At 54.8% G+C, this 24,893-nt stretch overlaps 2 protein-coding genes across 5 annotated transcripts; one reads left to right on the top strand and one right to left on the bottom strand.

The window, feature by feature from the left end:
• Positions 1-843: 843 nt before the first annotated feature.
• LOC121274304 (hemagglutinin/amebocyte aggregation factor-like) lies at positions 844-13,044 on the bottom strand. Of its 4 annotated transcripts, none has more exons than XM_041181542.1 (5): positions 12,355-13,044; positions 7,863-7,941; positions 5,502-5,690; positions 1,715-1,867; positions 844-945 (listed from the first exon to the last, which is right to left on the bottom strand). In XM_041181542.1, the coding sequence occupies exons 1-5, from the start codon at positions 12,425-12,427 to the stop codon at positions 885-887; spliced, it is 555 nt and encodes a 184-aa protein (XP_041037476.1). In that variant the 5' UTR covers positions 12,428-13,044; the 3' UTR covers positions 844-884. The 4 variants fall into 4 exon arrangements, with proteins under 4 accessions (XP_041037476.1, XP_041037477.1, XP_041037478.1 ...); XM_041181543.1 differs by having other exon boundaries at positions 7,905-7,941; XM_041181544.1 differs by lacking the exon at positions 5,502-5,690.
• Positions 13,045-14,304: 1,260 nt separating this feature from the next.
• Positions 14,305-23,049, top strand: pex11b (peroxisomal biogenesis factor 11 beta). The gene is made up of 4 exons (XM_041181541.1): positions 14,305-14,440; positions 18,597-18,712; positions 20,081-20,282; positions 21,610-23,049. Exons 1-4 carry the CDS (start codon positions 14,385-14,387, stop codon positions 21,965-21,967), a joined length of 732 nt encoding a protein of 243 aa, XP_041037475.1. The 5' UTR covers positions 14,305-14,384; the 3' UTR covers positions 21,968-23,049.
• Positions 23,050-24,893: the final 1,844 nt, after the last annotated feature.

Here is a 24,893-nt window from a genome sequence, read left to right as displayed (position 1 = left end):
TCTGATATGCCCCTTGTCTAACCCTCCCCTCTCAACATCTCCCCCGTCTAATCCCCCCCTCTGAATAGCACCCTCCCCCCCCTGTCTAATATCCCCCTCTGAACAGTCCACCCTGTCTAATCTCGAGTGGGGCACAAATGCCACATGGGCTGATTGGGCCAAACGGCCTGGTTCTGAACCGTATATAGTCTGTAATCCTGCACGTTGCTGAGAAAGGACGCAGGCTGTCGAAGCTTTTCATCTTGCACTCGTCAGGACAAATGCAAGAATACCAAATTTCAAACAGGAGAACAGTTTACAGTGCATGAAAAAAGGGGCACAGACTGGATAGCAAGTCGATTCTAATTGGTCGAGGTGTTGCCATGGAGCACGCACCAGGGGACTATTGACCCCCACACTTTTGTTCAATTCGGAAGGAGGCACAGTGCCTGGACACCTTCCTTTTGGCTGCAGGGGACAGATCCTGCATATGAATGTACGCAGCTTCCAGCAGGTGTAAGTGAGCCGCATTGTGAGCCCGGCTGATAAATCTTAAATTGGCTGTCGGTGTCATTCTTGGCGCACTCGGGGTTGTTCATCAAGTGCTGTCCAATCACAGTCCCCAGTACGCCTGGGAGCTCCTGGTTTAGCTGCAGAGCCACCATCTCTACCGACCTGTCTCCTACCCTCAACAGTCCCCCTCAAGACCACATACCCTCCCCCCCCCCATTAGTGTCCCCCTACCCCCGACAGGTGCCAAACTCTCCCGGTCCGCGAGGGGTGGAGAAAAGCCGCCAGGCACTGGTCCAAGGAGGAGACAGAGACGAATGAAGACAAGACTCGCCAGGCTGACGGGAATCATCCCTCTTTTTATTGAGAACACTGGGGTCACAGCGGATTGCCAATCAGTAGTCTGTAAGGGCTACAGGGAACATCGCACAGTATCGGTACTGCCATCGGCGTTTGCTGTAAGAGAAGGCAAAAGAGTCAGGGGGCACGTTCAGGGGCCTTTGGGAAGGCTTCGGTCATAGCAACCGGTTACCAACTTACGAGGGAAACCCGGAGAGACTTGGACACATTTCGATAGAAGGAGCCGGTATTCATACCCCTTAACTTCACATTACCATGCAACTGGGTCAAAAAGAATTCTCTACCGGTCTCGCCAATGAAGTTGTCAGTTAACACACAGTGAGGGCTTTCATGGTTGAAGAGATAGGATGGGCAGAATGGCCACCAGCCGGTCAACATTGGGCCGACACCATCTTTGGCTCTGACTGTCAGGTCGGATCTCGGACCCTTCGGGAAAGGGGCGCAGATCCGAGGGTCTGGCGGGTCCCAAGATTGGGATCAGTCTTCCCATTGTGGCTGGGATGCTGGTTCCCCAGAAGAGGCCATGGGTAGGGAGCGAGTCCCCAGACCAGGAGCTGAGCCTTGAAGCAGAGTAGATCCCGACACCCGCCCCCCCCCCCCCCAAGCAACCCCCGACCCTACCTCGCCCTTCAATCCCGACGGGGGGTTGAGGGGGGGTCAGCGGAATTGAGGTCATGTTGCGACGGCTCCTGCAGTTGAAAAGCTCACCCTAGCTCTTTCCATCCGGGTCCTCCAGCATCAGAGTGTGCGGGAAGGGAAGGGGAGGGGAGAGAAAATCAAGGGGTTGGGGGAGGGGGTGAGAGGTACAGAAGGTTTGAAAGGGTCACGGGGCAAATGGGGTGGGAGGGGGGTGGTGTGTACTTACTTGACCACGTTGTCATGGTAACGGATGGCCCCCACCAGGTAGAAACCTTCCGGGACCTGCCAGCTGAAGTACTCGTTGGACTCGTTGATGTATTGGGTCCAATTGCATTTGGTGTAGCACACGGACCACTTCTCACAGCAGTAGAACTTCCACCTGAAATGGACACAAAGGTAGGGGGTGAGTTATTAACCCTGACGCCTCTTAACGCTAGTGCTGCTCATCCCACACCCGCACCAGCGAGAGAACAGGGAAGGGGCGGGGGAGGGAGCAACCTAGTGAAGGAACCTAGTGAAGGAACGAGGCCTACAGAAGTGAAGGAGGGTCTTGGGCAAAGATGGCGACCGATTTGCGCACAGCCTGGTCCCATGAACAGCCACGTGACGGTGTTTCCTCCGACAGTGCAGCACTCCGTCAGTCCTGCACTGCGGCAGGGTTGGGTGGTGGGGGTGGGGTTGTGCCACGCGAGGGACCAGGAATCTGGGAGTGACGGAGCCGAGGTTGCGAGATGGTGCGGAGTGCCTCAATTCCCGCGGAGAGGGGGAAGAGAGGGTTCGGAGTCCAGGAGTGGGGGGAGGCGGTGAGCTGGGCAGATTCGGAGAAACGCTGATTGACAAAATGGCGGTAGGGGGGGGAGGTGGGTGGAGGAGCATTTTAGCAGCAGGGTTAGGTTGGAGAAGCTGGGGGGGGGGGGGGTCTTCCTTGGAGCGAAGGAGAGGGAGGGGAAATCTGATAGAGTGGGGGGTGCAAGATGATGACGGGTTTAGATAAGGGAGGCAAGAGAAAAGCTGTTCCCATTGGCTGACGGCACAAGGAGTGGGTGGTCACAGGTTGAAGGTTTTGGGAGAGAGATATATAGCTGGAGGGTGGGGGTGCCGGAATGTGAGGGGGGACTCTTTTTAACCCAGCGAGGGGTAATGACCCGGAACTCGCTGCCCATGAGGGTGGGGGTAGTGGAGAGGGTGAATGATTTCAAAAGGGAATTGGACAGGTGCTCGAGGGGAGAGAGCAGGGCGGGGGGCGGATGGGACTGACCGGATTGATCCAGAGAGAGCTAGGATGGACTCGATGGGATGAATGGCCTCCTTCTGTGCTGCGATGGTCTTGAACAGATCGCCTCTCCCACCTCAGTCTTCTACACTCGGTGGGTATATATAAGTCGGGTTCATGTAGCCATTCCTCATAATTTAACCCTTTAAAATTCAGTATCATTCTGGTGCGATCTGTAAGGTGGTGATGGAGAGAGAGAGGGGATGGGAAAGTGAGGGGGAGGGAGGGAGAGAGAGGGGAGGGAAAGTGAGGGGAGGGAGGGAGAGAGAGGGGATGGGAAAGTGAGGGGAGGGAGGGAGAGAGAGGGGATGGGAAAGTGAGGGGGAATGAGGGAGAGAGAGGGGAGGGAAAGTGAGGGGGAGGGAGGGAGAGAGAGGGGATGGGAAAGTGAGGGGGAATGAGGGAGAGAGGGGATGGGAAAGTGAGGGGGAGGGAGGGAGAGAGAGGGGAGGGAAAGTGAGGGGAGGGAGGGAGAGAGAGGGGATGGGAAAGTGAGGGGAGGGAGGGAGAGAGAGGGGATGGGAAAGTGAGGGGAGGGAGGGAGAGAGAGGGGATGGGAAAGTGAGGGGGAATGAGGGAGAGAGAGGGGAGGGAAAGTGAGGGGGAGGGAGGGAGAGAGAGGGGATGGGAAAGTGAGGGGGAATGAGGGAGAGAGAGGGGAGGGAAAGTGAGGGGGAGGGAGGGAGAGAGAGGGGATGGGAAAGTGAGGGGGAATGAGGGAGAGAGGGGATGGGAAAGTGAGGGGGAGGGAGGGAGAGAGAGGGGATGGGAAAGTGAGGGGGAATGAGGGAGAGAGAGGGGAGGGAAAGTGAGGGGAAGGAGGGAGAGAGAGGGGATGGGAAAGTGAGGGGAAATGAGGGAGAGAGGGGATGGGAAAGTGAGGGGGAGGGAGGGAGAGAGAGAGGGGATGGGAAAGTGAGGGGAGGGAGGGAGAGAGAGGGGATGGGAAAGTGAGGGGGAATGAGGGAGAGAGAGGGGGGATGGGAAAGTGAGGGGAAATGAGGGAGAGAGGGGATGGGAAAGTGAGGGGGAATGAGGGAGAGAGGGGATGGGAAAGTGAGGGGGAATGAGGGAGAGAGGGGATGGGAAAGTGAGGGGGAGGGAGGGAGAGAGAGGGGAGGGAAAGTGAGGGGAGGGAGGGAGAGAGAGGGGATGGGAAAGTGAGGGGAGGGAGGGAGAGAGAGGGGATGGGAAAGTGAGGGGGAATGAGGGAGAGAGAGGGGAGGGAAAGTGAGGGGGAGGGAGGGAGAGAGAGGGGGATGGGAATGTGAGGGGGAATGAGGGAGAGAGAGGGGAGGGAAAGTGAGGGGGAGGGAGGGAGAGAGAGGGGATGGGAAAGTGAGGGGGAATGAGGGAGAGAGGGGATGGGAAAGTGAGGGGGAATGAGGGAGAGAGGGGATGGGAAAGTGAGGGGGAATGAGGGAGAGAGGGGATGGGAAAGTGAGGGGGAGGGAGGGAGAGAGAGGGGATGGAAAGTGAGGGGGAATGAGGGAGAGAGAGGGGAGGGAAAGTGAGGGGGAGGGAGGGAGAGAGAGGGGATGGGAAAGTGAGGGGGAATGAGGGAGAGAGAGGGGGGATGGGAAAGTGAGGGGAAATGAGGGAGAGAGGGGATGGGAAAGTGAGGGGGAATGAGGGAGAGAGGGGATGGGAAAGTGAGGGGGAATGAGGGAGAGAGGGGATGGGAAAGTGAGGGGGAGGGAGGGAGAGAGAGAGGGGATGGGAAAGTGAGGGGGAGGGAGGGAGAGTGAGAGAGGAGATGGGAAAGTGAGGGGGAGGGAGGGAGAGAGAGAGGGGATGGGAAAGTGAGGGGAGGGAGAGAGAGAGAGAGAGGAGATGGGAAAGTGAGGGGGAGGGAGGGAGAGTGGGAGGGAGAGAGAGGGAGAGTGGGAGGGAGAGAGAGGGAGAGCGGGAGGGAGAGAGCAGGAGGGAAAGAGGGAGGGGGAAGAGAGAGGGAGAGAAAGGAAGAGAGAGGAGGGGATAGAGGGAGAGGGAGAGAGAGGGGAAAAGAGGGGGGAGAGGAAGGGGTAGAGAAGGACAGAGATGGGGGAGGGAGGGAGAGGGAGGGAGGGAGAGGGGTGGGAGAGAGGGAAGAAGAGGGAGGGAGCAAGGAAGAGAAAGAGAGGGAGAGAGGAGGCGAGAAAGAGAGGGCGGGAGAGAGAGGGATGGAGAGAGTGGGAGAGGGAGAAAGGGGGAGAGAGAATAAGGTTGAGAGGGAAAACGGGAGTGTCAGGGAGCGAGGGAGAGGGAGAGAAAGACGGAGGGAGAGGGAAGGAATGAGAGAGAGAAAGTGGAGGAGAGGGGGAGAGAGAGGCAGGAAGAGAGAGAGAGAGGGGGGCAAGAGAGTGAGACGGAGAGAGAGAGGGAGAGGGGGGGGCAAGAGAGTGAGAGAGGGGGGGTGCAGGAGAGTGAGAGCGAGAGTGGGAGAGAGAGGGAAAGGGGCTGAGACAGAGAGGGAGAGAAGAATTTGGTTTCTGCACAGCATGGAACACACAGAGACCCAGCGATGCTGTCAGGGTCAGATGTGGGGACCAGCGCCTCCCGAGCCTGGCAGCCCCATCTAATGGCGGACGTCTGCAGCTGCAAGCGTTCCTGACAGGCAGCTCATCCCTGCAGGGGTGCCAAGATGGCACCCAGGGGGCGTGTGAAAGCGCCGGGAGGAGGGCCTGGGCAAGGGACCGTGAGGAAGCAGACGATCTGGTCCAAGAAAATCGGCGGAGGAAAAGCCCGGGGAAAGAATTACCTGCGGTCCTTGTGCGGGGGGACCCGCAGGTTCTCCACCCCGGAGATCAGGGACTCGGGGGGGCAGGAGAAGTTGATGCTTTCGTCGACGCTGTTGACGTAGTCCGTCCAGCTGCAGTTGATAAACCCTCGGAAGGACGCCTTGCAAGCAAAGTCCCAGACCCTCTCCTTGGTCTTGTTGCTGAGCTGGCTGGACGGGGTGGGGGGGGTAGGGGAGAGAGAGAGAGAGAGAGAGAGAAGACCGTGACGGTTAGAATTGGGCGCGTGTGCCGGGTGTTGGGTTGGGGTAGTGTGGCGGGGGTGGGGGGGGCTGCTGGCGGGGTGGAGGGGTGGTCAGCTCCGGCGTGGAGGTGTCGTGTGCTCCCTCCCCCCTGTGCACCACCGCAGCGCAGCCCGTATCGCCCGCTCGAATCCCTCGGTGCCTGGTTATAAGTGAAACGTCCAACCCGCGCGGTGATGAATTGCGAGCCGAGTACCCGATGCCGGTGTGGCACAGCCTGTCTAAAAAACAGAGGGGGGGGTCGGCTTATACACGGAGGAAGCGTGGTGTTTGGGGCCGCGAGAGCGGTGTCGGCTCGTGTGCCCGGTCGACTCGTACACCGCAATTTACGGTAAATGAGACGAGGGTCACCGACTCTACCAGCTCTGCGGGCAGTGATTTCCAGACACTCGCCATCCTCTGGGTGCCCTCAGCCTCCTGCGTTTCGGTAGAGGGCAAGCCCGGTCCTATCCAGACCTTCCCTGGTGGCTAACGTCCTCCAATTTCTGGGCAGACGTTCTCCAATGTCTCCGGCCTGGTTCACACCCTTCCCGTAATGCAGTGAGCGGATCCGCACGCACGGTGCTCTCGCTGGGGCTGATACGATCCAGCCATCTTGAAAGGCAAGGGTGTGCGAGGTTATACGGGGGTGGGGGAGGGGTGGGGGGAAGGGGCGGAATGCTCTTCCGGGGGGAGCCAGTGCAGATCGGATGGGCCGAATAGCCTCCTCCCGCCCTGTAAAGATTCTGGGACTCTGTGATTTGGCCGACGCTCCCTTCCTCTCTTGAAGAGCTGCAAAGGAGGTGGCAGCCGATCATCGTGACACGGAGAGATAGGAGCAGGAGGAGGCCATTCGGCCCTTCGAGCCTGCTCCGCCATTCAATACGATCATGGCTGATCCTCTATCTCAACACCCCCCCCCCACTCCCGCTCTCTCCCCATGCCCTTTGACACCTTTAGCGTCCGGAAATCTATCTCCTTCTTAAAACATATTCGGTGACTCGGCCTCCGGGGTAGGGAGTTCCACGGGTTCACCACCCTCCGAGTGAAGAGGTTTCTCCTCGTCCCAGTCCTGAATGGCCTGCCCTGCGTGCCGAGACTATCACCGCTCAGTTACCCCCAGGGCTCGACAAGCTGTGCTCAGAGGCCCTGGAGAGACAGGGAGCGGCCTGAAGGTCAAAGGGGGCATAGAGAGCGAGAGCGAGAGAGAGGGAGTGAGACGGGCGCAAACGCATTCCGGCCTCTTGCGCGTTGCAAACTCCCTTCACGTGACCACTGCGGGAGACGCTCTCAGTGTGTGAGCACTGCCTACCCCGAATCGCACTTGAGAAAGCAGGGGGGGGGATGAGCCGCCATCTTGAATACAACCGAGTGGCCTTGGTCGGCTATTTTGGGGGGTGGTGGTTAGTTAAGAGTCAACCACGTGGCTGTGGGTCTGGAGTTACCTGTGGGCCAGACCGGGTAAGGACGGCAGATTTCCCTCCTAATAGGGGCATTAGTGACCCAGATGGGTTTTTTTTTGTCCCCCAGAGCATTAGTCCAGGCCGCTGGATAACCAGTCCAGGAACATTACTATGTTTCCACACCCCTTTGCCACACGAAAAGTAAGTTGCTTTTGCCCGATTTCAAAGATAAAATGAATAAGCGACAGCCCTTAGGAGGACAATTTGCCCAGGCTGATACCCTGGGGGACCTGGGTTCGAATCCCGCCGCAGGAACTGGTGGAAATTTAGATTCAATGAGTTGATAAATCTGGAGTTGAAAGCTAGTCTCAGTAATGGCGAGCGTGAAACTATCAGTTGTCGTAAAGACCCCATCTGGGTCACTAATGTCCCCTTTAGGGAAGGGAAAACTGCCATCCTTACCCGGTCTGGCCTACATGTGACTCCAGACCCACAGCCACGTGGTTGACTCTTACCTGCCCCTCTGAAGTGGCCGAGCGAGACCACTCAGTTCAAGGGGGCACTTAAGGATGGGCAACACATGCTGGACTTGCCCAACGACACCCACATCCCCATGGAAGAATATTTTTTTATATCCTGACCCCCAGTTTTATCCGACCCCTATTTTTGGTGGTGTCCAGATCTTCCAGGATATAGTTACCTCGTGATCACTGAAACAGAGCCGCCTCGTGGGCAAACGTACCTCATACTTTTCATGTTGTCGACCAGCCATCGCTTCTCTGCAAGGAACAAGACGATTGAGGTGAGTCGGTGGGGGCTGGAGAGTTCTGGGCAACACTGACCCAGAAATCGACAGCCAACGGGGTGTTTGAGGTGAAATTCAGGTTATTATTTTTACAGCTTAAAACCAGCCCCATAATTTCTCCTCCTTCAGCCGAGCGTCTGCTGCGCAAAGGTCACCTCACCATGGCTACGAGTCTCGCCAAGGTATACTTACCCCTTGGACTGACGGCCGCTGTACACACTGTGCTCAGAATGACACACTTCATGTCCCTCGGTCCAGAGGCCATCAGAGGGACAAGAACAGAGTGTTCCTGGACACCTTCCACAATGGCATTTATCATCGACCGCTTCGGCGCTCAGCTGGTCTGCCTCGCACACGCCCACAAAACCTCAGCTCCTCCTGATCTGCTGCCTCCATCCCCGAACTCGCACCGAATCCCATTCACCCACCACCCACCGTGCTCCCTGGACTACACTGGCTCCCGGTCAGGCAACACCCCGATTTTAAAATTCTCTCCCTTGTGCACAAATCCATTCATGGCATCACCCTCCCTATCTCTGTAACCTCCTAAAGCCCCTACACCCCTCCCTATCTCTGTAAACTCCTCCAGCCCCTACAACCCACCCTATCTCTGTAACCCCCTCCAGCCCCTACAACGCTCCCTATCTCTGTAACCCCCTCCAGTCCCTACACCCCTCCCTATCTCTGTAACCTCCTCCAGCCTCTACACCCCTCCCTATCTCTGTAACCTCCTCCAGCCCCTACACCCCTCCCTATCTCTGTAACCTCCTCCAGCCCCTACACCCCTCCCTATCTCTGTAACCTCCTCCAGCCCCTACGCCCCTCCCTATCTCTGTAACCTCCTCCAGCCCCTACACCCCTCCCTATCTCTGTAACCTCCTCCAGCCCCTACACCCCTCCCTATCTCTGTAAACTCCACCAGCCCCTACACCCCTCCCTATCTCTGTAACCCCCTCCAGCCCCTACACCCCTCCCTATCTCTGTAACCTTCTCCGGCCCCTACACCCCTCTCTATCTCTGTAACCACCTCCAGCCCCTACACCCCTCACTATCTCTGTAACCCCTTCCAGCCCCTACACCCCTCCCTATCTCTGTAACCTCCTCCAGCCCCTACAACCCTCCCTATCTCTGTAACCTCCTCCAGCCCCTACACCCCTCACTATCTCTGTAACCTCCTCCAGCCCCTACACCCCTCCCTATCTCTGTAACCTCCTCCAGCCCCTACACCCCTCCCTATCTCTGTAACCTCCTCCAGCCCCTACACCCCTCCCTATCTCTGTAACCTCCTCCAGTCCCTACACCCCTCCCTATCTCTGAAATCTCCTCCAGCCCCTACACCCCCCATCTCTGTAACCTCCTCCAGCCTCTACAACCCTCCCTATCTCTGTAACCTCCTCCAGCCCCTACACCCCTCCCTATCTCTGTAACCTCCTCCAGCGCATACACCCTTCCCTATCTCTGTAACCTCCTCCAGCCCCTACACCCCTCCCTATCTCTGTAAACTCCTCCAGCCCCTACACCCCTCCCTATCTCTGTAACCCCCTCCAGCACCTACACCCCTCACTATCTCTGTAACCCCTTCCAGCCCCTACACCCCTCCCTATCTCTGTAACCTCCTCCAGCCCCTACACCCTCCCTATCTCTGTAACCTCCTCCAGCCCCTACAAACCTCCCTATCTCTGTAACCCCTTCCAGCCCCTACACCCCTCCCTATCTCTGTAACCTCCTGCAGCCCCCACGCCCCTCCCTATCTCTGTAACTTCCCCCAGCCCCTACACCCCTCCCTATCTCTGTAACCTCCCCCAGCCCCTACACCCCTCCCTATCTCTGTAAACTCCTCCAGCCCCTACACCCCTCCCTATCTCTGTAACCTCCTCCAGCCCCTACACCTCTCCCTATCTCTGTAACCTCCTCCAGCCCCTACACCCCTCCCTATCTTTGTAACCTACTCCAGCCCCTACACCCCTCCCTATCTCTGTAACCTCCTCCAGCCCCTACACCCCTCCCTATCTCTGTAACCTCCTCCAGCCCCTACACCCCTCCCTATCTCTGTAACCTCCTCCAGCCCCTACACCCCTCCCTATCTCTGTAACCTCCTCCAGCCCCTACACCCCTCCCTATCTCCGTAACGTCCTCCAGCCCCTACACCCCTCCCTATCTCTGTAACCTCCTCCAGCCCCTACACCCCTCCCTATCTCTGTAACCTCCTCCAGCCCCGACACCCCTCCCTATCTCTGTAACCTCCTCCAGCCCCTACACCCCTCCCTATCTCTGTAACCTCCTCCAGCCCCTACACCCCTCCCTATCTCCGTAACGTCCTCCAGCCCCTACACCCCTCCCTATCTCTGTAACCTCCTCCAGCCCCTACACCCCTCCCTATCTCTGTAACCTCCTCCAGCCCCTACACCCCTCCCTATCTCTGTAACCTCCTCCAGCCCCTACACCCCTCCCTATCTCCGTAACGTCCTCCAGCCCCTACACCCCTCCCTATCTCTGTAACCTCCTCCAGCCCCTACACCCCTCCCTATCTCTGTAACCTCCTCCAGCCCCTACACCCCTCCCTATCTCCGTAACGTCCTCCAGCCCCTAAACCCCTCCCTATCTCTGTAACCTCCTCCAGCCCCTACACCCCTCCCTATCTCTGTAACCTCCTCCAGCCCCTACACCCCTCCCTATCTCCGTAACGTCCTCCAGCCCCTACAACCCTCCAAGCTGCCTGGGGCCCTAACCTCCCGAATTCCCTCACTAAACCTCTCTCCCTCTCTCTTCCTTTAAGACGCTCCTTAAAGCCGACCTCTTTGACTGAGCTTTTGGCCACTTGTCCCTAAAATCTCCCAATATGGCTCAGGGTCAAATTCTGTCTGATCACGTGACTGTAAACTAGGAACGTTTTTACTGAGCTACAGGTGCTATATGAATGAAAGTTGTCATCAAGCAATTGTTCTGAGCACTCTCTCTGCTCCCATCACAATCCTGTCTCTTATTTTACTGATTCCTCTATGGCCGTTCATTCACTCTCCTGCTCTCTGAAGCTTCACTGTGTTGACACTGAGACTCATTTTACCCTCTCCCACTCTGACACCTTCTCCAACAGGGTCTCAAATCAGGACAGCTCCTCTCCTCCTTCCTTTTGTTAACATTGCATCGTGCGACCACTGAATCATTTATTCAGCCTGCATCTGCAATATTCCACAAGTCATATCTCTGCTGCTCCACGGTGCATCGCTACTCAGTGGGTCGCTTTCTCTCTCTCTCTCTCCCTCAGAAGGTTGTGAGTTTGAGTCTCACTCCAGAGACCTGGATCCATAATCCACAGCAATTCTCGCAATGCAGTACTGCGGGCATGCCACCTTGTTGGAGGGTCAGTACTGAGGGAGTGTTGCCCTATCAGAGGGTCTGTACTGAGGCAGCGCCGCACTGTCGGAGGGTCAGTACTGAGGGAGTGCCGCACTGTCGGAGAGTCAGTGCTGAGGGAGCGCCGCACTGTCAGAGGGTCAGTACTGAGGGACCGTTGCCCTATCACAGGGTCAGGACTGAGAAAGTGCTGTACTGGCGGAAGGTCAGCATTGAGTTGGTGTTGCCCTATCTGTTGGTTTGTACTGAGGGAGTGCCGCACTGTCGGAGGGTCAATGCTGAGGGAGCGCCGCACTGTCGGAGGGTCAGTACTGAGGGAGTGCCGCACTGTTGGATGGTCAGTACTGAGGGAGTGTCACACTGTCGGAGGGTCAGTACTGAGGGAGTGCTGCACTGTCAGACGGTCAGTACTGAGGGAGTGCCGCACTGTTGGAGGGTCAGTACTGAGGGAGCGCCGCACTGTTGGAGGGTCAGTACTGAGGGAGTGTTGCACTGTCGGAGGGTCAGTACTGAGGGAGTGTCGCACTGTCGGAGGGTCAGTACTGAGGGAGTGTCGCACTGTCGGAGGTCAGTACTGAGGGAGCACCGCACTGTCGGAGGGTCAGTGCTGAGGGAGTGTCGCACTGTCGGAGGGTCAGTACTGAGTGAGTGCCACACTGTTGGAGGGTCAGTATTGAGGGAATGCTGCACTGTCGGAGATGCCGGTCTTTCAGGTGAGGCATTAATTTGAGGTATTATCTGGCCTCTTGGATGCCTGTAAAAAATCCCCACTATTGCAAAAAGAGCTGTGTGAGGAGGAGAGGATTTCTCCTTGTTGTCCTGAGCCCAATATTTGTCCCTCAGTCAACATCACTAAAAAGAACATAGAATCTCGCCATTGCTGTTTGTGGGAGCTTGCTGTGCACAAATCAGTTGCAGTGTTTTGCACAACAATACAGCCACTGGACTTTGGAAATAGCTCATTGGCTTACGAGGTTGTGAAAGGCGCTTGAAAAATGCAATGTCTTCCTGTAGGTTAAACAGAGAGCCATACCTGGGCCTTCAGTGGGAGACCCTCCCCGAGCCAGGAGGACACAGAAAAGGAGGTGAATCTTCAGCCCTGGCATCGCAGGGCCGGAGCAGCAGGGACGAGGGGTGAGAGAGTCCGCTCGCTACGTGGCACACAGCCGGCCGGCCGGGCAAGGAGGTCACAGGTGGGCGTGCGCACCTGCAGGAGGGCGGACTCATGGCCAATCGCATGTGAGGCTTCGGTGAGCTCCGTGCCCTTCAGAGGAGCAGCAAAGGTGAACATCCAGACTCGAGCAGCAGGCTGCAGGGGTGGATGCCATTCGCAGTTCAGCGGCTCCCACTCATTCAGGCAGGGGGTGGGGGGAGGTGCATCTCGAACAAGAGGCAAGCGTCCAAATTGAGCTCTCGGCTGCATTCCAAATGAATCCAACCCTCTTCACCCAGCAGCCTGACAACTGGGGGTTAAATCTCTTTTCAGTAACTTCTCTGATGCCCCGAGCCCATAACCTGTGACATTCCCCATTCTAGGGTTACATATCATGCAAAGGCCTAGGCCATTCGGTCCCTCGTTGCTGTGCCCAGCTCTCCAAAAATGTCTCCCCTTTGTAGATTAAAACGAGGAATGTTAGTCGATTAAAGGCCACTCTCTCATCAGACACTGTCCCCATCAAACACTCCCAGGACAGGTACAGCATGGGGTTAGATATAGAGTAAAGCTCCCTCTACACTGTACCCATCAACCACTCCCAGGACAGGTACAGCACGGGGTTAGATACAGAGTAAAGCTCACTCTACACTGTCCCTATCAAACACTCCCAGGACAGGTACAGCACGGGGTTAGATACAGAGTAAAGCTCCCTTGACACTGTCCCCATCAAACACTCCCAGGACAGATAAAGCATGGAGTTAGGTACAGAGTAAAGCCCCCTGTACACTGACCCTGAAGGAAATGGGGAAAGAGCAAGGGGGACTGGGACTAACTGGATAATTCCTTCAAAGAGTCTGTACAGGAAGGCCAAATGGCCTCCTTCTCTGGTGCATTATTGCAAATGGGTGCAATAGCATAATGATAACATTATCGGACTTAACTGATAGTCTGGAGACGAGATCAAATCCCACCAGGAGGGGGAGGAATTTAAATTCAATTAATGAAATAGATCTGGAATATAAAACTCAATAATGGTGACCATGAGATGACTGGATTGCTGTTGGCTCAGTAATGAGATTGCAATCTGACCAGCCATCATCTTATTGAACGGTAGAGCAGGCTCGAGGGGGCCTTCCCCTGCTCCTAATTCTTACGTTCGTCTGTAATGCCCCTTTAGGGAAGGGAAATCTGCCATTCTTCCCCGGTCTGGCCTACACGGGACTCCAGACCCATAGCCACAGGGTTGGCTCTTAACCGCCCCTCCTCAATGGCCGAGCAAGGGCAGTGCGCTGTATTTGAGGCAGTGGCTCACCACACCTTTCTCATCGTGGGGGGGAGGTGGGGGAGGGGAATGGGCGACAAATCCCGGCTTCCCCTCATCCCGTGAGTGAATATTTTAAAAAATTACGCCACATACTATCACGTGTGACGTATTACCCTGCCCGTATTGAAGGGCCGAATGGCCTAAATGCTCCTGTGGCCGAAGGCTGGCGTGTTTTCACATGTATGATACATGATGTGGGCCGTGAGCACACGTCTGGTGCAAAGGGGTGAATGTCCTGTAACAGGTGTCATGTGAACTTTGTTCTTAGCTTTACAGCTGACCTGAATTAGGGGCTGTGCTTGATTTATCCTAATTTTGTTAATTTAGTTTTAATTGTTTGAACTCAAGAGTTACAGGTGTCATGTGACCTTGGCCATGTATTTACTGCCTTCTGACGTCAGGATAAGAAGTGCTGGTGCCTGATTGGCTCAGGACACTCACGTGGTCTTCCCCCCCCCCCTCTCTCTCTATATCTCCCTACCCACCCCCCCCCCCCTACCGGAAGCTGGAACCGTCACCGGAAGTTGCCATGTCCTCCAGCCCCGGGAGCTGAAGCGGCCCAAAAAAACATAGATAAAAGAAAATGGATCCCTGGGTCCGCTTCACGGCGCAGAGCCAGGGCCGGGAGCGTATCTTCAGGTAACGGGAGAAAGGCCAGATTAAAGCCCAACCCCTTCTCCCCCACCCTCTGGGCAGACATTTGTAGCCGAGCCGGCCGCCTCATTAATGGCGCCTCCGCCCGCGTAACCCAACGTGATGGCGGCCGTCCCGCCCACCGCCGTCGCGGATTGGCGGCTTTGCGCCGCGTTGGGCTGGACCCTGCGAAGCGATTGGCTGGGCAGACCTGTCGCTCAATCAACTCAACCACGCCCCCATCTCGTTGCTGCTAGTCAAGCTGGTGAGAGAGCACACTGGGGAGATTACAACAATAACCTGCCCCTTCCCCCTCCCCTGCACTTTTGCAAAGGTGTTTTCAGATTTTCACCCATTTGCAGAAAATTGAGCACTGAGACCATTTAAAAAATATATTTTTTTTTACAATTTTAATAAATATTTAGAACATGTAACCTACTTTCTGGAACCAACCAGAGGGCAGGTTATTTTAAAAGCAAAAAAACTGCGGATGCTGGAAATCCAAAACAAAAATAAAAATACCTGGAAAAACTCAGCAGGTCTGACAGCATCTGCGGAGAGGGACACAGTTAACGTTTCGAGTCCATATGACCCTTCAACAGAACTAAGGAGAAATAGAAAAGAGGTGAAATATAAGCTGGTTTAAGGGTGGGTGGGGGTTGGGACAAGTGGAGCTGGATAGAGAGCCAGTGATAGGTGGAGATTGCCAAAAGATGTCATAGACAAAAGGACAAAGAGGTGTCGAAGGTGGTGATATTATCTAAGGAATGTGCTAATAGGTGACATTAAGGGTAGAAAGCAGGACGAGCAAGGTACAGATAGCCCTGGTGGCATTCCACAGGGATCATTGCCTCCGGGACACCCTGGTCCACTCCTCCATCACCCCCTACACCTCAACCCCTTCCCACGGCACATTCCCATGCAACCGCAGAAGATGCAGTGCCTGCCCCTTTACTTTCCCTCTCCTCACAGTCCAAGGGCCCAAACACTCCTTTCAAGTGAAGCAGCATTTCACTTGCACTTCCCTCAATTTAGTCTACTGCATTCACTGCTCCCAATGCGGTCTCCTCTACATTGGAGAGACCAAACGCAGACTGGGTGACCGCTTTGCAGAACACCTTCGGTCTGTCTGTATGACCCAGACCTCCCTGTCACTTGTCATTTCAACACTCCACCCTGCTCTCATGCCCACATGTCCGTCCTTGGCCTGCTGCAATATTCCAGTGCAGCTCAACGCAAACTGGAGGAACAGTACCTCATCTTCCGACTAGGCACTTTACAGCCTTCCGGACTGAATATTGAGTTCAACAATTTTAGATCATGAACTCCCTCCTCCATCCCCAACCCCTTTCCGATCCCCACTTTTTTCCCAATAATTTATATAGATTTTTCTTTTCCCACCTATTTCCATTATTTTTAAATGTATTTCCATCCATTGTTTTATCTCTACCTTTTAGCCTATTTCGATCCCTTCCCCCCCACCCCACTCCCATTAGGGCTATCTGTACCTTGTTCGTCCTGCTTTCTACACTTAATGTCACCTATTAGCACATTCCTTAGTTAATATTACCACTTTCAACACCTCTTTGTCCTTTTGTCTATGACATCTTTTGGCTATCTCCACTTATCACTGGCCCTCTGTCCGGCTCTACTTGACCCCCCACCCCCCAAACCAGCTTATATTTCACCTCTTCTATTTCTTCTTAGTTCCGTTGAAGAGTCATACGGACTCGAAACGTTAACCATGTTCTTCTCCGCAGATGCTGTCAGACCTGCTGAGTTTTCCCAGGCAGGTTATATTAGACTTGGCAGTGAGGTTATTAATTAATCCTGTCACATTACACAGAGTAAAGGCACCTCTAGGTAGCAGCAACCACAATATGATTGAATTTTACATTCAATTTGAATGTGAGAAGAGTGGGTCTAAGACCCGTATCTTAAACTTAAATAAGGGTAACTATGTGGGCATGAAAGCTGAGCTAGCTGAAGTGAACTGGGTCCCTTTACTAGAGGAAAGATCAATAAAGAAGCAATGGCAGGCATTTAAGGGGATATTTCAGAATAAGTATGTTCCTACCATAAAGAAAGATTCTAAGGAGAGGACCCACCATCTGTGGTTAACTGAAGGAGTTAAGGGAAGCATCAAACTTAAGGAAAAAGCAGAGAACTGCACAAAGATGAGTGGCAGGACAGATGATTGGTCAGGATATAAAGAACAGCAGAGAATGACTGAAAGGTTGATCAGGAGAAATGAATCAGAGCATGAGAGGAAGCTAGAGAGAAATGTAAGAACAGATAGCGAGAGATTCTACAGGTATTCAAAAAGGAAAAGAGTAAATAAAGTGAGTGTTGATCCTCTAAAGAGTGACAGCAGGAAGTTAGTAGTAAATAATAAGGAAATGGTGGAAGAAATGAACAAATATTTTGCTTCTGTGTTCACTATAGAGGATACAAAAAACATTCCAGTAATAGCTGCAAATCAGGAGGTGAACGGGAGAAAGGAACTTGGTGAAATTGCAATCGCTAGGGAAGCGGTACTGAGCAAACTGATGGAGCTGTGGGCTGACCAGTCTCCGGGTCCTGATCGACTACATCTTAGGGTCTTTAATGAGGTGGCTAATGAGGTAGTGGATGCACTGGTGTTAATTTTCCAAAATTCGCTAGATTCTGGGAAAGCTCCATCAGACTGGAAAGTAGCAAATATAAGCCCTCTATTCAAGAAGGGAGGGAGGCAGAAAACAGGAAACTATAGGCCAGTGAACTTGCTTCTGTCGTGGGGAAGTTATTAGAATTGATCATTAAGGAGGTTATAGCTGGGCACTTAAAAAGCTCAAGGTAATCGGGAAGAGTCAGCATGGTTTTGTGAAAGGGAAATCAAGTTTAATCGATTTATTGGAGTTTTTTGAAGGAGTAACGTGCTGGGATAAAGGCTAGCCTGTAGACGTATTGAACTTGTGTTTTCAGAAGGCATTTGATAAGGTGCCACATCAAAGGTTATGGTGGAAAATAAAAGCGCATGGTGGAGGGGGTAACATATTAGCCTGAATAGAAGATTAGCTGCTTGGCAGAAAGCAGAGAGTATGCATAAATGGGTCTTTTTTGGATTGGCAGGATGTGACGAATGGAGTCCCACAGGGGTCTGTGCTGGGGCCTCAACTTTTTACAATTTACATCAATGGATTAGATGAGGGGAACAAAGTTATGGTGGCTAAATTTGCAGATGGCACAAAGGTAGGTAGGAAAGTATGTTGTGAAGAAGACATAAGGAGGTTGCAGAGTCAGCATGGTTTTGTGAAAGGAAAATTAAGCTTAATCAATTTGTTGGAGTTTTTTGAAGGAGTAACATGCGCAGTGAATAAAGGGGAGCCTGTAGATGTACTGTACTTGGATTTCCAGAAGGCATTGGATAAGGAACCATATCAAAGGTTATTGCGGAAACTAACCTTATAGATAGGTTGGGTGAATGGGCAAAGATCTGGCGAATAGAGTTTAACATGGAAAAATGTGCAGTTGTTCACTTTGGCAGGAAGGATAAAAAAAACAGAGTATTACCTAAACAGAGAACGACTGCAGAATACCGAGGTGCAGAGGGATCTGGGTGATCTAGTACATGAGTCAGAAAAAGTTAGTATGCAGGTACAGCAAGTAATTAAGAAGGCTAATGGAATGCTATCCTTTATTACGATAGGAATTGAATATAAAAGTAAGGATAAAAGCAAAGTACTGCGGATGCTGGAAATCTGAAACAAAAACAGAAAATGCTGGATATGCTTAAGAACTAACCTTTCCCCAATTCGTAACAGCTGCTCTCACTTGCAACAAGAGCGCTCACTGCATGGTGACAGGAATGCAAAACGAACAGGCAGACGGGGGCTTCGGTTTTAATATCTCGTCGGAAAGACGTCACCTCCGACAGTTCAGCACTCCCTCCAGTGCTGGCATGGGGAGCGTCGACCTTGATTATGCCCCTGACTCCCTGGATGGGGACTCGAACGGTTGGAGTCCGGGCCTGACAAAGCGCCGATGTTTTCACGTGAGAATGAGCCTTTTTGAGAGCGGCATGTGGAGAAATGTTGGTTGGTGGTTGGTGGGTTGGGTGGGTGAGGGGGGGATTGGATGATATAATACACTTTGAGAACATAACCTGCTTTGTGTTTCTCAGGGCTGCTCAGTATGCCTCTGCTTTGTTGGCTTACTCACTACAGAAGAGTGGGGCGAGTCCAGAGCTGGTTATTCTAGTCAAGCAACTGGAGGCTCACCTCAGCTTGGGGCGCAAGTGTGAGTATGACAGTCTGAACTTCAGTAACTCTTCACATCCTCTCTTCCTCTGCATTCATCGAGGTCAAGGGCGTCAGCAATGTAATGATTCATATCCTGCACATCCCATTTAGACCGTCCAGTATATACAGATTAACCGTAACTCAAAACACTCCCAGGGCAGGTACAGCATGGGGTCAGATACAGAGTAAAGCTCCCTCTACACTGTCCCCATCAAACACTCCCAGTACAGGTACAGCACGGGGTTAGATACAGAGTAAAGCTCCCCCTACACTGTCCCCATCAAACACTCCCAGGACAGGTACAGCACGGGGTTAGATACAGAGTAAAGCTCCCTCTGCACTGTCCCCATCAAACACTCACAGGGCTGGTACAGCACGGCGTTAGATACAGAGTAAAGCTCCCTCTACACTGTCCCCATCAAACACTCCCAGGACAGGTACAGCACGGGGTTAGATACAGAGTAAAACTCCCTCTACACTGTCCCCATCAAACACTCCCAGGACAGGTACAGCACGGGGTTAGATACAGAGTAAAGCTCCCTCTACACTGTCCCCATCAAACACTCCCAGGACAGGTACAGCACGGGGTTAGATACAGAGTAAAGCTCCCTCTACGCTGTCCCCATCAAACACTCCCAGGACAGGTACAGCACGGGGTTAGATACAGAGTAAAGCTCCCTCTACACTGTCCCCATCAAACACTCCCAGGACAGGTACAGCACGGGGTTAGATACAGAGTAAAGCTCCCTCTACGCTGTCCCCATCAAACACTCCCAGGACAGGTACAGGACGGGGTTAGATACAGAGTAAAGCTCCCTCTACACTGTGAACTTTCTCGGGATATTTTTATTCTGGTAAAGTAGGAGTGCAGTTGGGAACTGGCTCCCCTCGCAGTCAGAAGGCTTGTGGTATCGGGTCCCATTCCAGCAGCTGGAGCCCATAATCCAGGCTGACTCTTCCCATTGCCAGTACTGAGGGAGAGCTGCATTGTTGGAGGTGCTGCCTTTCAGACGTGACATTGAACTGCGGCCCCCATCTGCCCCCTCAGGTGGGTGTAAAAGACCCCATGGCTGCTAATGGAAGAAGGTGGGCGGTGGGGGAGGGGGGGGTTAGTTGTCCCCCATTGTCCCGGAGCCAAAATTGATCCCTCAACAAACGTCACTAAAAGGGCAAGTGATCTGGGTCATCATTACAGTGCTGCTTGTGGGATCTTGCTGTGCACAAATTCTGCTCTGTTTCCTGCATCCCGATTTCGTTTGAGGGAAGCGCTCACTTGCCTGTGCAACACCCGAGCTGTTGGAAGGCGCTATAGAAATTCAATTAGCCACAATGTTTTTTTTCTCTCCCTCTCTGCTTTCTACCGAAGTGTTCAGGTTGGGCAACTCGGCCGAATCACTCGAGGCCGCCAAGCGGGCCATCCACCTGTCAGACCTGGTGCAGCGTTTCTGCATCACCATCGGCCACCTGAACCGGGCCATGTACTTCGGCTGTGACAACCTGCTGTGGGCCGGCAAGGTGGGCCTGGCCCCCTCGCTGGATCAGGACAAGTGGAGCCAGCGCTCCTTCAGGTAGGGACGTCTGCCGCTGTGCCCGCACCGTGCCCCCTACCACCCCCCCCCCACCCCACCACCACCACCTCCCCCTCCCCATGGCCGCGGCACAAACCGCCGGATATCCCTCCCCACTACGCCGCAGGTGAGCAGGCAAGTTCAGCCCGTCTGACGTCTGTGCCGGCCTCTTTGAAAGAGCGGTCCAGTTCGTCCCACTCCCCACCTTGCTCAGGGTCCGTTTCCCACCCCACCCCCCTCCACCATAGCCCTGCACACAAATCCCTTTCAGGCATTTATCCAGTTCCCTTTTAATCAGGAATCCCAAACCCTAATAACTCGCTCTGGAAACAAAACTCTCCTCATCTCCCCCTCTGGTTCTTTCCCCGATTCTCTTCAATCTGTGTCCCCTCTGGTTACCGACCCCCTTGCCCAGTGGAAACAGTTTCTCCTTATTTACTCTGTCCAAAACCCCCTTCCTGATTCCGAACGCCTCGATTCAATCTCCCCCTTAACCTTCTCCGCTCTGAGGAGAACAATCCCAGCTTCTCCCAGTCTCTCCCACACGGACTGAAGTCCCTCATCCCGGGTCCCATTCTCCGCACCCTCTGTGCACCCTCTCCAAGGCCCTCCTTGAGGCAGAATACTTTTCCAGTGCTTCCCTGGTTGACATGGCCCCATGTCAACTCATCCAAAAAAAATCTCACCACTCCCGTCTCCCCACCGCACGCCCCCCCCGCCCCGCCCCCTGTCGTTCCCCCCCCCCCTCCCCACCAAACGCCGACCTCCATTGGCACCCAGTCCAGCAACACCTCCTGGTCCTTGTTTTCAAATCCCTTCTCCATGACCCTTCCACGAACCCTCCGAGATCTCTGCGCTCCTCCAGTTCCGGCCTCTCGCCCGTCCCCCGATTCCCATCGCTCCACCATTGGAGTCCGTGCCTTCAGCTGCCTGGAGGGGGGATGGGGGGGGGTGCCTGAGCTCTGGAATTCCCTCCCTAAACCTCTCCGCCCCTCCCTCCCTCTCTCTCCTCCTCTAAGACGCTCCTTAAAACCCACCTCTTTGACTAAGGCTTTGGTCGCCTGGCCCTACTATCTCCTCACGTGGCTCGGGGTCGAATTTTGTTCGATAACACCCCTGTGGACAGCCCTGTGGGGGTCGGTACATCTCTTACGACGAGCCCTGGCTCCTTGGGTGTAAGTTTTCCCCCAATCCCCCTCCCCCTTCCTGTGTAGATCTTTACCTTTATGGTGTTGCGCCGTTCGTCTCATTCTGTTCTCTTGTTCCGTTCCCTTTTCCACCCCCCCCCCACCCCCCCACCCCACCACCACCACCACCATCACCACAGGTACTTCCTATTCGCGCTCATCATGAACCTGAGCCGCGACGCCTACGAGATCAGCGTGCTGGCGGAACGCGAGGCCCGGAGCCAGGGCAAAGCAGGCACGGAGGTAGTAGGTGGGGGTGCGGCCGGCATCGCGCTGGGCGGCAGGGCGCGGGCCCAGCTGTGCCTGCTGTGCCGTGTGCTGAGAAGCAACCCCCCCTTGCTGCTGGACGTCCTGAAGAACTGCTGCGACCTCTTCATCCCCCTGGACCGGCTGGGCCTGCTCAAGACCAGCCCCGGGGTGGTGGCCTTCTGCGGCCTCTCTTCCTCCATCCTCTCGATCCTCACCATATGCCAACCCTGGCTGAAGCTGAAGCCCTAATGGAGCGTGGGGACCGGACTTTTTAAAAAAAAACACACATAACTGATGGGACAGTGCGGAGAACAAAAAGATTGATTTTGTTTTCCATTGATGTTATTGCTAATAAAAACTGATTATTGACACCACTACATCGGCCAGTGGAAGCGGGACGGTACTTAAGCTTGGGTCTGCCAGCAAACAGAGTCTATTTCCTTGGTAAACGACAAACAGGATCTACTTGCCCGACAAACAGAATTGGATTGACCTAGCAAACAACAAACAGAGTCTATTTCCTTGGCAAACAACAAACAGAATCTACTTGCTCGACAAACAGAATTGGATTTAACCTAGCAAACAACAAACAGAGTCTATTGAAAGAACCTCTGCGAGCTGCGGCAAGCAGAACTCGCGGGCGAAACTGCAGCAAAGCCCCCGGCCAAACGCAGCAAGTGGAGGATAGTACCAGGATCACGTGCGTAACTGATGGGGTGTCGGGGCGCTGTCTGGAGGTCCAGCCCAGCGCCCCGCACGCTAACGGCAACAGGATTGTAGTTGCGGGGTATCTACAAGGAGGAGACGCTCCAATCAGCCTGGCGTTCCTGCGCCTCATCACTGCCCGGGGAACACGCAACTCCACGCGCCACCCCCCCCCCCCACCCCCCAAAAAAAAATTGCCAGGACGTGATTGTCAAGCGGGATTGGGATCGTCCGGGAAGCCTGCCCCAGTCAAATAGCTCGGCAACTTGTAGCAGCCATTTTAACCACAGTTCCCACACAGGAGGAGATGCAGTCGAGCGTTGGCTCTTGCTGGCCACCATCGCGATGGCCGATTGAAATGGAAGGGGTCCTACCCCCTCCCCCACCTCTTTTCAACCCTCCCCAAACAGGACAGGGTGCCTCCTACACCTTTTCCCCTGACAGTCCTGTATTCTTGTCACACGAACCGATTAAATAGTTGCAACAGAGAGGTCATGTTTGGACCTTGTTGGTCACTCTCTCTGAACACAGGCCTGCCTAGCGATTAGCGTTACAATTCCACTTGTTTCAATGTCTGCTTCCCCGGCTGACGGTGAAATGCTGAATAAAAGGGACCTTGCAGCTTCTACGTGTGTGTGTGCGTGTCTGTACAGCGTCTATCCCGAACCTCGAGACTTCCCAAAGCACTTTGCAGCCCATGAAGCACTCTCTTTTCGATTGTAATCACTGGTGTAATGCAGGAAATTCGTACACAGCACGAACCCAGAAAGATCAGTTTGATAATGACCCAGATCATCTGTTTCATTGTCAGTGTTGGCAGAGATAGGTATTGGCCACAACTCCGCCTGCTGCACTGTCGGAGGGTCAGTACTGAGGGAGCGCCGCACTGTCGGAGGGTCAGTACTGAGGGAGCGCCGCACTGTCGGAGGGTCAGTACTGAGGGAGCGCCGCACTGTCGGAGGGTCAGTACTGAGGGAGCGCCGCACTGTCGGAGGGTCAGTACTGAGGGAGCGCCGCACTGTCGGAGGGTCAGTACTGAGGGAGCGCCGCACTGTCGGAGGGTCAGTACTGAGGGAGCGCCGCACTGTCGGAGGGCCAGTACTGAGGGAGCGCCGCACTGTCACAGGGTCAGTACTGAGGGAGCGCCGCACTGTCAGAGGGTCAGTACTGAGGGAGCGCCGCACTGTCGGAGGGTCAGTACTGAGGGAATGCCGCACTGTCGGAGGGTCAGTACTGAGGGAGCGCCGCACTGTCGGAGGGTCAGTACTGAGGGAGCGCCGCACTGTCGGAGGGTCAGTACTGAGGGAGCGCCGCACTGTCGGAGGGTCAGTACTGAGGGAGTGCCGCACTGTCGGAGGGTCAGTACTGAGGGAGCGCCGCACTGTCGGAGGGTCAGTACTGAGGGAGCGCCGCACTGTCGGAGTGTCAGTACTGAGGGAGCGCCGCACTGTCGGAGGGTCAGTACTGAGGGAGCGATGCATTGTCGGAGGGTCAGTACTGAGGGAGCGCCGCATTGTCGGAGGGTCGGTACTGAGGGAGCGCGGCACTGTCGGAAGGTCAGTACTGAGGGAGCGCCGCAGTGTCGGAGGTTCAGTACTGAGGGAGCGCTGCAGTGTCGGAGGGTCAGTACTGAGGGAGTGCCGCACTGTCACAGGGTCAGTACTGAGGGAGCGCCGCACTGTCACAGGGTCAGTACTGAGGGAGCGCCGCACTGTCGGAGGGTCAGTACTGAGGGAGCGCCGCACTGTCGGAGGGTCAGTACTGAGGGAGCGCCGCACTGTCGGAGGGTCAGTACTGAGCGAGCGCCGCACTGTCGGAGGGTCAGTACTGAGGGAGTGCCGCACAGTCGGAGGGTCAGTACTGAGGGAGCGCCGCACTGTCGGAGGGTCAGTACTGAGGGAGCGCCGCACTGCCGGACGGTCAGTACTGAGGGTGTGCTTCACTGTCGGAGGGCCAATATTAAGGGTGCACAGCATTGTCGTAGTGCCAGTACTCGGTGCGTGGCACTGTCAGGGCGTCACAGCTCTGCCAACAGTGCAGCAGTCTCTCAGTACTGACCCTCCAACATTGCAGCGCTTCCTTAGTACGGACCCTCCGACAGTGCAGCACTCCCTCAGTACTAACCCTCCGACAGTGCGGCACTCCCTCAGTACTAACCCTCCGACAGTGCGGCACTCCCTCAGTACTGACCCTCCGACAGTGCGGCGCTCCCTCAGTACTGACCCTCCGACAGTGCGACGCTCCCTCAGTACTGACCCTCCGACAGTGCGGCACTCCCTCAGTACTGACCCTCCGACAGTGCGGCACTCCCTCAGTACTGACCCTCCGACAGTGCGGCACTCCCTCAGTACTGACCCTCTGACAGTGCGGCACTCCCTCAGTACTGACCCTCCGACAGTGCGGCACTCCCTCAGTACTGACCCTCTGACAGTGCCGCGCTCCCTCAGTACTGAACCTCCGACAGTGCGGA

This window comes from Carcharodon carcharias (genome assembly GCF_017639515.1).
Source record: "Carcharodon carcharias isolate sCarCar2 chromosome 36 unlocalized genomic scaffold, sCarCar2.pri SUPER_36_unloc_1, whole genome shotgun sequence".
Classification (NCBI taxonomy): Eukaryota; Metazoa; Chordata; class Chondrichthyes; order Lamniformes; family Lamnidae; genus Carcharodon; species Carcharodon carcharias.
The sequence above is the reverse complement of the archived record's forward strand: the minus strand, read 5'-3'. Positions and strand labels throughout refer to the sequence as shown.